This window comes from Pelmatolapia mariae, linkage group LG1, assembly GCF_036321145.2.
Source record: "Pelmatolapia mariae isolate MD_Pm_ZW linkage group LG1, Pm_UMD_F_2, whole genome shotgun sequence".
NCBI lineage: Eukaryota > Metazoa > Chordata > Actinopteri > Cichliformes > Cichlidae > Pelmatolapia > Pelmatolapia mariae.
Window position 1 is genome coordinate 8546599 of NC_086227.1, and position 16740 is coordinate 8563338.

At 39.9% G+C, this 16740-nt stretch overlaps 1 protein-coding gene, 1 long non-coding RNA gene and 2 other non-coding genes across 5 annotated transcripts in view; all 4 read right to left on the minus strand.

Annotated features, from left to right (window-relative positions):
* Positions 1-5963: 5963 nt before the first annotated feature.
* LOC134632698 (uncharacterized) lies at positions 5964-9704 on the minus strand. Its single transcript, XR_010094576.1, has 6 exons — positions 9623-9704; positions 9194-9292; positions 8280-8385; positions 7596-7685; positions 7063-7306; positions 5964-6898 (listed from the first exon to the last, which is right to left on the minus strand). It is a non-coding gene; the product is annotated as an uncharacterized LOC134632698 (long non-coding RNA).
* On the minus strand, positions 7810-7923 carry LOC134633360 (small nucleolar RNA SNORD67). Its single transcript, XR_010094723.1, has one exon. It is a non-coding gene; the product is annotated as a small nucleolar RNA SNORD67 (small nucleolar RNA).
* Positions 8983-9087, minus strand: LOC134633352 (small nucleolar RNA SNORD67). Its single transcript, XR_010094720.1, has one exon. It is a non-coding gene; the product is annotated as a small nucleolar RNA SNORD67 (small nucleolar RNA).
* Positions 9705-11062: 1358 nt separating the features above from the next.
* The window catches only part of lrp4 (low density lipoprotein receptor-related protein 4), a 104733-nt gene continuing 99055 nt past the window's right edge, over positions 11063-16740 (minus strand). For both annotated transcript variants that reach the window (XM_063471082.1, XM_063471073.1), the window contains exons 35-38: positions 16577-16638; positions 15726-15813; positions 15458-15599; positions 11063-14376 (exon numbers count right to left, since the gene is read on the minus strand). In XM_063471082.1, the coding sequence (XP_063327152.1) occupies positions 14035-14376; positions 15458-15599; positions 15726-15813; positions 16577-16638 (634 nt within the window). In that variant the 3' untranslated portion in view covers positions 11063-14034. The remainder of the gene's footprint in view (positions 14377-15457; positions 15600-15725; positions 15814-16576; positions 16639-16740) is intronic.

A 16740-nucleotide genomic window follows, 5' to 3' on the forward strand; every position in this document is an offset into this window, starting at 1 on the left:
ACACGCTATTCATTTGTGTGCTCCCTTGTGGTTTTTAGAGCAGCTACACCGGCACGGTGCTTAATACAAATCTGCTGCATGCTGCTTTTATTAAACCAGCAGAACTTGAGCTGAAGGCATTAGCTGTTCCTAATTATTATTAACATTTTTTTTACCACTTTCCACTTAGGCTTTTGATGCTTCATATTCAGATAAAAAAGTATCCAGCCTGTGGTCTTGCCCTGTACATGTGGGTCCCAAAATAATATCCCGCTCTGTTTTTCAATTACAGAAGAGAATAAACTACCAATGTGGGGAGATAAAGAAAAAACGCAAAGCGATGACTCATCTGCACATGTCAAACATTTCTGTGAGTACAAAAAGAAGTTTCCAATTAAGTTCATCTGCTGCATTCTTTTTTTGTGTGCGTGTCATTGTTGCTGAGCAGATACAAATAAAGCACACAGGAAAACATGCAACCACATTAGCATTTCAATCTGTTGCTGTCTGTATTATTTAGATATTTCCATGTATATCGAGAAATGCTTGAGGATATACACTTTACTAAGAACCTTCCAGGTATCTGAAAAACCACAGATGTATTACATCTGATCCGGGGGGTGGGCAGACTCTTTCAGTCACAATGAAAAGTTTGAAATTGCACCTTATCAGAAGCCGCAGTGTTACACGAGGTAGCAGCATAGCTTAAAAATGGATTGGCTGCAAATTGAATTTTGAAACTGTTATCAAATACACTGAACAAGTATGATACAGAGGGGTTGGGGGTCTGCTGGTGTATTCAGGCTTTAATGGAAAATCTCCACCTTTGAATAACTGATAACGCAAACACGCTGTTGATGCAAACAGCAGTGTAATGAACTCTTAATTAACAAGTATTTTAGATTACACAACTCTTACACAGCTACTTTATTGTCACTTACAGGGTCTTTGTGAAGGCTCCAGCTGAAAAATCCCTATTCATTTTACCATAGCAGGGTGGCTGTGGTTCAGGGGGTAGAGCAGGTCATCTACTAATCAGATGCTTGGTGGTTTCATTCCTGGCTCCTCAGGTCTGCATCCCAAAGTATCCTTAGGCAAGATCTTGAAACTTGAGTTGCTCCCAATGCATTTATCAGAGTGGGTGTGTTAGATAGAAAGCACTTAGACATTGAAAAAAAAAAGTGCTTTGCTGAATGAGACATGTCATATTAAGTACTTTGAGTGCTCAAGTACAGTAGAAAAGTGCTATGTAAGAAGCAGTCCAGTCCATTTACCATAGTGAGAAAGAGCTCCTCAAACCTGTGTAGACATGAATCAATGAAGCGCAAATTGAAATTTGATTTTGGACCAAAAAACCCCCGAATTTTCCAGGCAGGGGTCATTAAAACCACTGTAAAATATATCGGAGCAATTTAATTGTGTTGATACAATCCTTAATGACAATAATGAAAGCATGTTGTTGTTGTTATGTCTGTTTGTTTGTTTTAAATAACAGATATTTGATGTTCTTATTAGCTGCTCTTTTCTAATGTCAGTGGAAATTTATCATGTGTAGCCATGTGTGATTCAAATGATCCTCATTTATCGTACAGTGGCCCTAATAAACTGTTTTATCTCCCTTCCCCCTCTCTATCAGTCAACTTTCCTTTGATTGGCTTCTCCTCACAAACGGAAGAACAGCAGGTGGGTGGGGCTTCTGTGCTCATAGCCAAAGCTGTGCCTTGGGTAAACATATCAGGCACGGTTGTACTTGGCCATACATTTGAAACCTTAGCCATGCTTAATATGAGCATCCACCATTTTTTATGACCCATATATAGAAAAAAAACCCCACTGATATGTAATTTACCACATCAGACCATTAATGTGAGACTGTGTAGAAGTGTTTTCGTTTTTGGCAATCATTGCAGTGACTTCTAAACAAACCTGGCAACCTCATTCTTCAGGTGAGGTTCTGCTGAGCGTTGTCAGATTAGAGGGGTAGCATCTCTGATCCGACATGTTCAGGTCTCTCCCCAAAGGTTACATGGGTCCCACTCAAAGACACAGTCAGACATATCCTGAAGCCACTGCAGCTTTGTCTTGGCTATATGCTGTGGTTTAGTTTCTCATATTGAAACTGTTGCTCCTGTTGCAAGCTGCTGGCATCATTCTGGAGGTGTTCTTTAAGGTCCTCTTTATAATTGATACTCAGGGTGAAACAGTGGAGAGAAGTTAGCATTACTGAAAATGAAGATGCACACACTCAGTTAAAATGAGACAAGAACATAAACATTGTTTAATTTCTTCTTCATGGAGAGGACATTGATAAATTTGAGGTTAGCATTAGATGAAGAACTGCAATAAGATGCACACTGACTTCTTTTCTTTCACAATAGTAACTTATCCCTAAACCACTGGATTATTTTTTTATTTGAATGTTACCAGAATTATTCAAATTCAAATCAAGTAATATTTGCAGGTGACTCCATAGTGTAGTTGCCAAAGATGCAGACACAAATCCCATCATAAAGGCATGTGAGGATAAAAATCTGCCAGACTGAATATGCAGAGCTACCCACTGTGGTGACCCTTGTTAATAAGGGCTGAAGCTGAGAGTAACTTTAGAAATGAGTACCAAAGTGCCAAAGCCCAAGGTATAATTCTTCATCAATTATGAAACTGATTTTTTTCACAGTGATTGAAATCACTGTGAAAAGCTTTACCCTTAAATTTAACAGACAAATATGTGTTCTTATAATTATGCTATTAAGTATATGTACAAAAATGTCAACGTTCAGTTTTAAATGAGTGTCTGCGGTTGAGGAACGCTACAAATGAACTTAATCAAATCAGAAAGCTTCAGATTTTGTTGAGCTTTGCAGTAACAGCAGCTTGTTTTTTGTCTTCTTCAGTCTGCCTTTTGTGCCGTACACTTAAATGAACTCTTGGCATGTGGTGGGCTTTTTCAGGGAAACATTTCAACATGAGCATTTTAAATCACACTCACTATGATGTGACAGTTTTTCTTTTGTTTTTGACTGCAGTGTGAAAAATTGTAAATATGTTAGCTTTATTGTAGTTTATCCTGTGATTCAGGTAAATGTTTGCCTGTTGTACATTGTTCCTGTTCAGACATCAAAACCTGAGCTCTGTCTCATAAAGCAAGATTTGTCAGTTAGCATGTTAGCATTGGGGTTAAACATCTCTTTTGGCTGGTAGTTCACAACCTGCTGTTGCTATGGTGCCGTCTACATGAGCCAAAAATGTTTAAATGAGAAAAATGAGAAAATCTGCAATGCAGCCATTACACAAAATGTTCTTCCTGCATTGGTACGGTCTTTTAAGGCACTAAACAAACATTTTCTTGCATTCAACCACTTCAGACAAGAAATGTTAATTGGCTTTTCATTACCAGGGAGTATGAGTGCACCGTGACTCACTGAGGGGGAAGAAAAAACTACCTCCTAATAAACATGTGTTGGTGTAGCATGTGACAACAATGTGTACATATTTATGTGCACACTGGAGCCTGGGATCTGAGATTATCAGTGCCTGAACAAAAGATTATGGCATCATTAGCAAAAAATGTTTTCAACTTACAATATAATCCCTTCCTTTTATCTCACATCTACAAAGCATCCTGTAAAAATGCCCTCTGAGGACTGTGACAGAGTTAGTTCCCTCCGGACCTCCACACTCACAGGATGGCCTCCTCAGGCTACACAAACCTGTTTATCTCTTAAGAGTTGTACCCCCCTCTCCCTCTGAAGTCTTGGACTTCTCCCTCTAACCGAAACTCTGGAAACATCTGTGAGAAGCTGGATGTTCCTCAACTCCCCTGTGGGTACAGTTAAAAGCAAAACAAGCCCTGCCTCTGGTACCACAGTCTAGTCAATCAGCCATCTATGATCGCTCCCCTCGCTGCTGTCAATCACCGCTCTGAGTCACAGGGAAAGGTGATGCGAGATAGCAGGAGGAAGAAATTATATTTTAAACCCCCATGGGAATGTGTGAAAGCACTGATTCTTTTTTTCCCCTACCTGTAATATGTTACATAGTGATTTTAAATATACATATGCAGTGAAACAGGCAATGTGAATCTCAACAATAAATCTGTATGGGTATGTCAGTAAGAACACAGATTGTCTGTTCCTCAGACTTTGCCAGCTGGGGTGGATGTTGTTTGCAAAGCAACTGGCAGGCTAAAGCAACCTAAATATCTGTCCTTTGAGATTTCTCAGTGGGTGGCATAGAAGTGTTATGAACTGACCCATTAGTCTGATTTGCTTAAAATGATAAAAATCCAATTTAATCTTATTCAGTTTACTGCTGATTCCCCTGAATAGTCCTCTAAAGGTACTTTATATGTTGTACTGTACAGACCCCAGCAATTCAATGAGCCTATATGAGGTGAAAGTGGGGAGAAAAATTGTCCCTTTAACAGGAAGAAACTTCTGGCAGAGCCAGGGTCAGGGATAGCAGCCATTTACCACATCCACTTAGTAGATGAGGAAGAAGAGAGGGATGAAGAGTGAGCAGGAATGAAAAAGACAGGTGTGAAGGAGAAGAGCTCAGTATATCAAAGGAGATCTCCCAGCAGCCTGGGCCTCAAGGCATCATAACTAATGGCTCAGTCACACTACAGCAAATATAAGACAACTTCTTTGCAACTAGGAAGGAGGTGGCTGCAAGGAGATTGCAATGATTGGAATTAGTGACCAGTTACAAGGAATTCCATGCTTGCATGTTTAAATACATGACAATTACACAGATCACCGTGTCGGAGGCAACCTGCATCTAAACAATCACAGCCTGACTTGGACTGACTCAGTCGCTCTCCGATTGGTGAAGGTTTACAAATAATTGCCATCTAATTTATAGATACAGATTTTGCAAACAATCTGCAATCTCTTTGCAATAGAGGAGTAGAATAGAATAGAGGATGCCAGCTGGTTGTATTCTGAGTCAAGTTGCTGAGTACCTGTGTAATATTGCAGTTAAATCACTGCCCTTCAGCAACCATGTCACAAAGAGGAATTTGAGTGGTAGGAATTTGCAAAGAGTCGTGTAATTCTGTGTATGCAGACAGCAACAGATTTATTAAATTCCATGCAACTGCCAGTTTAAACCCATTCAATCACAAATTGATACATTTTCTTTGCACATTGTATCAATAATTTTTGGTAATCCTGACCACTGTTTTTCTTAATGTGACTGTAGCATAGTGGAAGGTTGAGCCAATCATTTCAATAGCTTCAAAGTTACAATATTTAAATCCAAACACTTAAAATCATTTGTGTTCAAACTGAGCAAATACCAGGTCAGTACGTTCAAAATATATTTGATTACATATGCATCCCCCCAAAACATTTGAATTTATCTGTTTTGCACTTTAAATTGTTAAACTTTTTACTTTAAAGGCTAGAAGTGTTTAAAGTGTAGCAATACAGCTGAGGTAATGGCAGTCTTACACATTTACATTAAAACAATGTTAAAACACGTTTGTGCGAGTGCGATTATGAAGTTCATTTCCACAGAATCCTACATGGTGTGTGCACCACAGGATACGGATGAAAAACGATGCTGCAGGAGTTATCAGTGTGTGCAGTTTTCAGGTGCTAATTAGTCCAGTAAAATGTGTTACCTCATTATAGGCAACAGACTGGAGGGGATCACTGATATTCAACTGCCACCTGGTGGTTAAAATCCTACTGTACAGCAGATTTAAGCTTTCTGTGGATGTAGCAATGAACTTTAATGACGAGGATTTTCAGAGTTCATTGAGTCCACAGAGTGATGTTTACTACTGAATCTTGTTTTTAATGCATTTCCACCCAAGGCCACAAAGACAGAGCAACTGATTATTGATTTTCAGCTATTTCAGTCTACTGTTCCAACTTTTTAGACAACTATTGGTGGCATAAAATTAAAAAATGAACATATTTATGCAAAAAAAAAAAAAAGTTCAAGATTCAACATTTGATGGATTGTCATATGTACCTAAAACTCTTTGGTTCATGTAAATAAAGAAGCCAGTTCTCTATAATCTATTCATATCTGGCCGATACCACAGTAATATGATCTGTACTGGTGCCAAATACCTACATTACATATGTCGGTTCCCCAGTTACCAATTATAGTTTATTCAAAAGAAATCCATGTGTAAACCACTGATACTTTACAGATACACCAAACCTGCAGAGCCAGTGTAAATCAGTATCTAAAGGTGTAAAAATACACTAGTGATTTCATTATCAGTATAGTTACAGCTAACCGGGTGAACAGCAGGATATTGTTAAGTTTAACACCAACCATCTCAGGTTTGCTTCCTGCACAGATGTTGCGGAGAATCTTCAATGTTACAACTATACAGTTACTTTCTCCGTTTCCTGGGTATATAAATATCTGAATACAGATTAATTCAATTCAATGTTATTTATCTAGCACCAAATCACAACAACAGTCACCTCAAGCCACTTTATATTGTAAGGTAGACCCTACAATAATACATACACATCATAGTGCCAGGCAAACCAGCTTCTAACCCTGCTGGATGACAAAACAACAGAACAAGCAGATATTTAAAATGAGCTGCCTCTGATGATGCAAGGCATTCACTGAAACTGTAATCGTTCTTAGGAGTCCAGATGCTGTCACCTCTGCAAAACACTTTCAGCAAAAGTGATTAATGAACCCTCTGCTGCTTTAATTCAGCTATTTGAGAGCTGGATGTTATGACCCAAAAATCAGAACTGCAAGAAATATGATACAAGTTTGTGCCATTTTATTACAGTATTTGTCTGGGTGATTGTTGCTGTGGTAAAAGTGAAGGAAAATGTTGACGTTAAGCCAATGACACAGATCTTCCAAGGTTGGTCATGATGCTCCCCACCACTTTGGATATTTCTTCTGATGCAAAATCTTGTCCGATTCCTCGCTAACAGAAAGGAAAACACTTTAGTAAGTAAAAACTGGCCTCTGTAGAGCAACATACTGGCAAAGCCTAAAAGATGAGACAATTAGCAAGAAAACAAGTAGAGAACTACTTAAGTTTTCCTGTTCATCAGTCATGAGATACATTTAAAAATATATATATTTCACCTGTGCACGAGGCTGCAAGCTGATGTTTCAATCATCAAATAAGAAGGGAGAGGTTTGGATCCTTAAAGAATTCACTACTGGAGATCGTTTTCCAGCACTGGGTAACATCGGGTCAATGTAGGTCATTCTGCAGCAGCTCAGTGACTGGTGATGTGCACAACTAGTGAAGGTCCACAAAGAGCTGTACCAGTGACTGCAGTGTCTGCTGCTGTGGGGCTGACAGAGTGTTCTGGTATTAAGCTGCCTGCAGAGACGAGGAAAGGAGAAAGGACAGAAAACTTTAATAGTAGAACCAATGATGACATTATGGCGGGAATGTTACCGGAATTATTCAAATTCAAATTGAAAAACAACCCCATTCTGTAAATGTGTGACCACAACTGTTCACACTTTTATTGCAACAAGACTGAAACACCATTTGTCTTTTCGATTACATTTGTTAAATAACAACACATGCACGTTTTTAAAATATGATAATCCACTGTAAATTTCACATCTATAAAAGATGTATGATTTATGCTGTTTGTGCTCACCAGTTTTGGGGTCCTTCTTCCTCCACCTACTTTTGCTGGCAGGATATATTTGGGTCATCCCATGTAAGCATAAGCTGTCCAATTTCCAGACTGTGAAAATAAGGAAACAAAAAAAAAAAAAAAAAAAAAAAGGAGAAAAAGAATTGCAGTTGAAAAAAAGAAGCGAGAAAACACTTTAAGGAGCCAGCCACTATTTTTTTCCTGTCAGGTGGGAAGTGACTCAGATGGCCCCTGTGCACCTTGAGGTGTCACCACATCTTGTCAGGACAGGCTGGCTGTGCCACTGCAATCACCAGCCTGACTAATAGTGCAACTCATCACTGTCACAACCCCACATGAGGGGAAAAAAAAAAGTAATTTAGTTTACCTGGTTCATCTCATGGTGAACAGCTGTATTAACTGTCATCACTAAAAAAGCTCAGCTGACCATAGGACAAGTATGATGAAAGAAATTTGTCAAAGCAAATAAAGCCAAAACAAACAGGTAAACATAATCTATGTTTACCTGTTTACCAATTAGAGTACAGGGCTAATACTTTTTTAAAATTTTATACCAGATGCCATGTTTCTCATAAAACATGACTGATTTAAAGAAACTGTGCAGTTGACTAAAATGACAGCATGCCCTTTGGAAACAAGAGAAAATCATTCCAATAGCTCAGCAAACATGACTTTCAGACAGACCTTAAAGAATGAAGGAGCTCATGTCATTCTGTCATGGAGCTCGGAGTTCTGCCTGGGAGAGGGGGAAGAGGACCTTCCATGACATCTACACCACAGCATCTGTTGCCTTGTCAAAAAAAATAAAAATAAAATAAAAAAATATCGAGTTAAAACGACAGGTGACATTAATACGGACTTTAAAAAAAGTCACATTTTCAGAACAAAATCATGGTTTAATAGAGTATGGCATCATCAGCATTATGTAAAATGGGTATCATGTTTACGTAATGCTTTCTAGGGTAATCACACCTGCTAATAAACAAAGACATATTTGTAAATTAAAGAGTATATTTAATGTAGTACGGCATGAATTCATATCACCCAGCCCTACAGTCTTCTGTCCGGGTTTACAGCGCATTCCAAATGCTACATGACTGTGGCTCCATACAAAACACATAGATTTCATTATCCAGCACATGGGAAAATAAACACAGACACTCAAATGTGGAATTATTAAAGCAGGACTGGGGTCTGAGCTCAAAATGAGTCATTACATGAAGAGACAGAATTCACACAATAGCAATAAGTGCTTCAGGATGCCTGGGACAACCTGGGACAACCTGCAGAGAGCTGTGAAAAGCTTTTTGCTATGTGGCCAGTTGTTTCTATGTGTGTGTGTTTTAACTTGAAAGAAGCATACAACACATGTGTATAGAGGAGCAGGGTTGGGTCAGATGGCCCCTGTGCACATTGCGTGTCCTCAGGTTGGATCAGACTGAGGCAGTCAACTCGACACCCCAGCTGATTAGTGCAACTCATCACTCCCACACCCAGCACCGCTTCCACTTTAACACGCAGTGTTTGTTTTGTGCAGCACACAATCGAACTGGGGACCTAGCACCCCAACCACTAGGTAATCGACACAGTCATCTTACTGGGATTTGTGTCCATATTCCACGTCGTCATCCACGCGGTATCATTCGCCATAGCCGCTGACATGGGTCTTCTGTGTGTGACAGGAAGTAATGCAGAACCTTGAGTTTAGCAAGCACAAAAAAAAATGGTCAATCATTTAGATGATAGAGAACAGAAAAGGTTCAAAATGCAAGTTAACTTGGAAGCAAGCTAACATGGTGGATTATGTTACAAACAGTAACGCTGGTTAACGTAAGGTTAAATAAATCTAATTCTTTTTAGCAGAGTTAGCTTTACCACTAGCTGTTTAGCAACGTTAGCGTCTAGCATTCGATTAAAACCTAAGTGACTGTCATAAGTGAAACATTTCAAACCAACAAAAGTAATTTATCACTGTGCCTCCCAACAAACTACAAAAAATGTCACAAAAGCACGCGAGTAAAACTTACAAAACCAGGTGAACTCTCTTTCTCATCTAGCTTAGCCGAGTCTCTGCACATTTCAAACCCCGTGTTCACGCAGGGCGCGTCGCTGATTGGCCTAAAAGCCGGAAAAGGTGTGGGCATTTATTGGAGGAGCCACACTCCAGTGCAGCAGGTGGCGGTAATGCACCTCTAAGTTGGTTTACCAACCGCTATTAAACTAAAAAGAAGAAGAAGCCCATACGACAACGTCGATGAACAAACGCGCAAGAAAAACTTGAGCACTAAATGGCGCTAAAGTTTTGTGCGTGTGTGTGTCTTCTATATAAATGTTTACTGAATGGTTACATATTTGAGTTTGCTGCATGCTCCTCTGCAAAACAAGTGCAAAAACGCCATTGATCCTCAGTGATACTGCACATTGGTTGTAATTTTTAACATTTATACATCCTGCATCTTTTATACTGAATACTAATGTTTTGAAAGCTCAAGAATGGGTGAAGAAGAAGATCTACATCTACCATATCTGATAAAATTATAGGCTTGAAAGGATGATAGTGTTGTATAAGATGACTGCTATTTATTCATATTTTGTTACAAAAATGCCCAATGAATTATATAAATAACAGTTAGCACTGTTACCTCACTGCGAGAAAGTCCTGGGTTCGAACATAGGCTCTTTCCCACAGTCCAAAGACATGAAGTTAGTGGGGTTAGATTAACTGGGGATTCTAAATTGCCCATAGGTGTGAATGTTGTGGGTCTCTCTGTGTCAGCCCTGCAGTGGACTGACAGCCTGTCCATTGACCCTGAAATGGACAAGTGGGACAGAATGGATGGATGATATGTTTGCAAACATGCATGGAAACCAGAGGTGAAACAATTCTAACCAGTTTGAAAGCCAGTATGTCCACCTTTGCATCAACACAGCCTGAACTCTTAGGCAAGCTTACTTCTCACTTCTTTAGGATCGCCCGGCTTCTTGAAGGACATTAAAACCTTTTTGTTATATGTTGGCTGTACCTTGTTCCGCTCTCTGTCAACATGATCCTGCATGCTTTGAAAGCATTTGTGCTCAATTAGATTAGAAAAAAACACTATTTACCAGTCCGCTGTGTGTATTTTTTATCAATTATGCTTTTAATGCACTGGCAGTGTGTTTGGAATCATTGTCATACTGAAATGTGAAGCTGCTGCCAATCAGACTCATGGCAGATCGAATTCTGACACAACTTCTCTGTATTCATAAATCTGTCTTGACAAAATCCCCCAAACCATGTGATTAAATCTCCCCTCCTATTGTAACTATAATATCTGAATTAGCACCTGAAGATTTTTGCATCCCCTTTCATTGCTGTCAGACGAGGAAACACGTTTGTCTAAAAGCAACGAGCGCACAGACGAGTGAGACGAAGGTTTCATTGAAATGCAAATGCAATTTTATATTAAAAGATAGCAAAGGGATAATTCACTATATCACACAACACAGCTTGTTAGTACTGCCATACATATACAGTCTTTTCATATTTACACATCAAGTGACAATGAAAACGAAAATCATAAATATCTCTTTTTGTTAACTTTACAACAGCTATACGTGACCAGTATTTCATAAGATAAAAGAGCACTATTAAATAACTGGCATCTTCCCTATCATTTACAAGGCTTGGGAACACAGTGGTTAAAATAATCCAGCAAAAACAAAACAAAACAAAAAAACCCCAAAAACATTGTTCTTTTCCAGTGAGTAAAATTAATACAAGTCTAAAAACGGTCATGAAATCCCTTTGTACAAAAGACTATACAACTCAACCCAGTATCAACAAAAATGTTTGCTTACATCCGCGTGATAAAATCTGTACAGTTTTAGCATTCCTGCAGCAGAGTTGGAGGGACTGTGAGTGTGGATTACTGGATCCTGGGTCGCTATGATGCTCTGTAGGCCTGCCTTCGACCAACCATCAGAGACTGTAGTCATGTAGCTGCCAAGCCCCTCTCTCATTGGCCTCAGTGCTTCGTCTAGCAGCAGATCAGCATGTTGCTGAGCTTGTAGCAGATACTTCAAAATACACGATTCTATAATGTGTCAAAGATATATTTGTCCATATAGCAATATAGTATTCTCATTTGCGCCACAATCAACAGGCAGAATGGGGCGCTAAAGATAAAGCAATGCGAGATAGCCATTAAATTCACTTCTCAGTAAGCTGTCTGATAAATTTTTCAACACACAGCGTGCACAGAGTTACCCCTTTTGTTGCACTGTGCTGTGGCAGACACTGTGAATGCACCTGACAGAATCCGATATGATGGAGTTAAACTCAAACGACCAAAAGCACAAGTTTTCCCATTTATTTCCAAGTGTTTCTGGCCGAGCAGATACTTCTGGTTGTATGTGCCAAGATTTTTACATTTTTTTTAAATATATCTTTGCCTCTGAAGCTTGGCTGCTAATAGAAAGTGAAAAGTGGAACTTTGAATTCAGTTTTCTTACTTCATCAAACTAGAGACGTTATATAACACTGGCCACAATCTATGGGCTAATTTTGAAATGTTAAAGATGGCAGCAGTGTTGCGTCTGTTCCCAAAGAGCCAAACTTAGCCAATCATCTCGTAAGCACTGACCCATGAACATGGTAAAGGTGCACGCCCCCACGGGCGTATAAGGTTTGGGTAAGATACCTTCTTAAAAATCTTTTATTAGGCTTACCGTATCCATAATCTGAACGAGCAGCAACAGCAGCAGACACGCTGATCGTGTCAGCAGTCAGAAGCAGATAACAGAACAAAGTTGACCAACGTTTTTCCAGTCAGATCTTAATCAAAAATCTGTTCACATGGCTTTTTATGGCCATGTGAACCTAGAAGTTAAGGACGAGGGTTTCTCCAGATACATTTACATAGAGGCTTCAAAATAAATGTTCAAAGATGGCTGCTGAGAGGCAAGACTTGCTTCACACTGTTATTTGTGGCGATCTAAAAATCTAAAAAGTTTGTTACTCATGACTTGTTCATCTAATATTTCTGTTATTGTTACCTGCTATCAGTTATCAAGCAGACTAAGAATGAATCTCATATTAGTGGAGAAGGTGAGTGGATATTACACACGCTGGTTACAAAAATGTGTTGTGCAAGCACATCAGCAATGGGGGAAAAAAAAGAAAATAAAAACAAAAAAAACTAATCACCTACTTAGAAAGTAAACCCTTCTCTTTTGGAAAGACCGACGAAATAAAGTGGTTTCAGAGAAACCCCCAGTGTTTTTGGACAGAAAAAAACTGAGACATATGTTTGATACCTGGATTCACACAACCATACAAGTATCTGCATGGCTCCACAGCTTTATCTGTGGAGTATATAAGTGAGAAAATGCCATGTGCATGTGCATCTGAGGAGAAATAAATATACAGCTGAAGTGTGAAAAAGAATTCAACATTTGGCACTTAGGCTGTTACTTCATCGAGGCGACTTCCGCTCTGCCCGAGGATCAGCGATGACTGAAGTACAACTTTAAACAGAAAATGGAGGGCCTCCTGCAGCCAACTGAGAGAACCTGCTACAGTCATTTCTCGTTTAATCCCTTGGAGGCTGTAAAGAAGCAGATGCCAACACTGAGGTCTCCCACACCGGTGAGGTGGAGGGGGGGCAAGTCAGAGGGAACAAACATTCCAGAATGAGAATAAATCTGTTGAAGTGTGAAATGGAGAAAGAAGTATGGAGACTCTGAAGCCCCCACCCTTTGGCACTGTCATAAATACAACTCTTGAAAAATAAAATTAATTTAAAAAAACAGGTGCTGCTGCACAAAAATAAAACTTCTAGCTTAGCGCACTCATCATTCTCTGAAAGTCAGCAAACCCACTCTACAAATAAAAAAAACAAAACAAACAAAAAAAACACAAACATGTTCATAAATATAGTTCATAAAGACATGAGTGGCATTAGAGGGAACTCTGTGGTTACGTCGTCCGGGGGGTATGTTGCTTTAGCTACGTCCAGGATGAAAAACAAAGAAAAAGAAAGGTGAAGTCGTATACAGAGAAGCGTTTGTCACACTGAGAGTCTCTATCCTTTAAAAAAAAAGGTTCCACGTTAACGCTTGTGTCTCTCTGTTCACTTCCTCCCCAGACTCCTTTGTTTTTCTTATTCCAGCATGCTCCATTTTTGCCTCGAGGCAGCAGCACTGAGGATACTGCACTGCACTGCACGTGTGGACAAGTAGGACGGAGCCCCAATTTTAAAGACAGGACAAGTGTGTTTTGTAGCTTAGTTGTGTCTAACCAGGTTGATATGTACTGTTAGTTTACATATGCAGCTGTTACTGTGTTCTGTACCTATTCATCTTTGTGTGTGTTTGTACCAGCTCTAAATACAGGTGACTGCATGTGTATATTAGGTAATGATGGTCGAGATAAAGCACAGAGGGCAGGGGGCCTCCTTCACACTTCGCTCTCGGTGGAGGGCTTGCGTACGGAGACCCAGCCGGTGTCGGGCAGGCTGTGCTGGGCGTGACGCTGCGGGGTGATGGCAGAAGGGGTCAGGGTGGTTATGGACGAGCATTCAGACGCCTCCTCCTGGAGGAGCTGCTCCGTCTCGCCGTCGTCTAGCGAAGCGCTGCTGGCCTGCAGGGACACGGTGTCTGTACGCATGCAGGTGTGCAGGCCGCCTCGGGATGGCTTGATCTGTTTCAGGTCGTCCCAGTAAAGCTCGTCATTGGACAGGAGGCACACGCCCTCCACGATGCGGATCTTCTCCTTGGTGTAGCCTCCGTCCACTCCCCCCTGGACAACAACAATACTGTTAGTGATTGCCTCTGCGTCGGCAGTTCAGAGGGATCATCCACCTTTGATGTGTCAAGTCATGCTTCTTTCTTTCATCTTTAACGCTAACCCTTTGCTCTTTTTCTTTTTAATTAAAATGTATTAACATCAGGCAGAAAGCTCTCAGCCTGTTAAAAGGTGGACGTACCTCAGGGATAAGTCAGAGAACACTCCAGAACAAAACCCACAAAACTCATGCTGCAGAAGCTCCGCTTTCTCCTGGAGTTAGCCTTTTTTTGTTTTTTTGTTTTTTTTTTACACATTTCTACATACATTTTAGATTAAGGTGCTACAAGTATGTAATTAAAAGAAATAAAAATCTCGACTGTTTTACAGAATAAAAACAGGAAGTTGGTGCATATTTGTCCAAAGCAAAAAGATTGATGAATACTGGAAGCTGCTGCTAGTTTTAGATTTATTTTTTACTAAGAAATAACCTTTTACTTGTAAATTACCAGCAGGCTCTATGGGAAATACAGTACGAGCTGAACAACTGCTATCAGCTTGACACACTATGTACTTAATGTTACTATTGATACATGTAGCACCTTTAACAAAATCCACCCACACATTTGGCTTTGTTGCCAGTTTCAGTGTCAATTTCACAACACAGTCACTCAGTGTGATAAAAACCATCATGCTGCTGATCACAGAGCTCTGAAACTACATCCAAAGAAGGAGGTTATTCATTAAGATTTTTCAGGCGACATGCTGTGAAAGGCAGAAGTAAAACAAAGAGACTGTTTAGAATTACACGACTCCTTCATGCTGTGTAACTACCTCTCCACAGGACAAGTGGGTCAAAAGATAAAGGGAGAGAGGGAGTTGTAGGGGTGAGAGAGCTGCGGTGAGGGAGAGAAAGGAGGGGAGGAGAAGATGAGCGCTGGTGTCTGTGACCTACTCGTGTCACATGTTACAATCATTCTATTCACAGAGACAAACAGTAAAGGGTCTGTGATCATCCTATGCAAATATCATGGATTCATGTTAAATCCATTATGTGTCCTTTTCAACTTCTCACAGATTGCGGACCGTTTGTTACCTCTTTCTTATATCGAAGCTGGTTGTATATTGGAGGCTTCTGAGATGCCTCGATCTTGACCTCTTGTGTGGACGTCCGGTACGAGGGGTTACTGTAGGTCAGATTGCTCACTCCTGGGTCAGCAAACTTTGACTTTTTGTGTCTGTTGATCAAAAATAAGACAATAAGAGCAATTACAATTTAATTTAATTTACAGGTTTACCTATCCTCTGTGTCAAATGTAGGTAATTAAACATTTCTTTTAAGCAATGTCGTGCAGGACACTGACCTGTAAATGATCAAAGCGGCAATGAGGATCAGAATCGCCAGAATGGTCAGAACCCCACCGATAACATAGCTGACATGAAGTCCCTCTCCTACAACAGACAAGACACATGTTACAGGGGTGGTTAACAGGCTTTGCTTAAACTGATTTGCTAGAAAGTTTTACACAAAAATTGCAGGTCAGTCATTAATCCAGCTAACCCTATAATACCCAGTGGGAAACGAGCTTGAGATGGTTATTGGATATTATTTTAAGTCTTTCAGACATAGCTGTATGTCTGCGATGTTTGTCTTGGAAAGTAATTTCGTTTAGTAAAAATAGCACTATTTAGCCAACGCTTATCACTGAATAGCTTTAAGTTTAAGTAGCTTTCTATTGCTGTTTTTTGTTTTAATATACGACATATTACTATCTTATATCTTACATTATTATTCACCTTCACAGTCATAACTGGTCTTTGGTTGATGCGAATGATATATTATTAAAGTCCCACATTCAAACATTATTGATGTCCAACTCTGAGTAGGGGGAGAAACTGTTAGCCTAGCTTCAGAGCTGTTTTAACATTAGCTAGCAGGCTGGTAACCAACAGCTACAACCGTCTTTGTCTACAAACACATTACATTTACATTTCTGTTCGGAGTCCTTAAACAATACTCTGTGTCAAGATCCTGTTCAGAGGCGTACTTTATACTAGTCGCACAGCTATGCTAGCAGTCTTTGTGAGCTGCCAGTCTTTGAACCGAGCTCAAGCGTAAACTCAACCTAGATGTACTGTATCTCGCAGAAAGAGTGATGCCTAGCTTTTCTCTTTTCCCTGTAGGCAGACTTTGTGATTGTCTCGGTGTACTGACCGTGAGGAGCTGTCACCACAGTGTTCATACACCCCTCTATGTTTAGGTTCTTGTCAGTGCAGCTGTAACGATAAGGAGGAAAATAAATATTAATTTACCATAGACTGCAACACAGAGGACTTCATATGATTTGTAACAACTTTGCTATATTTACAACTGTGTAT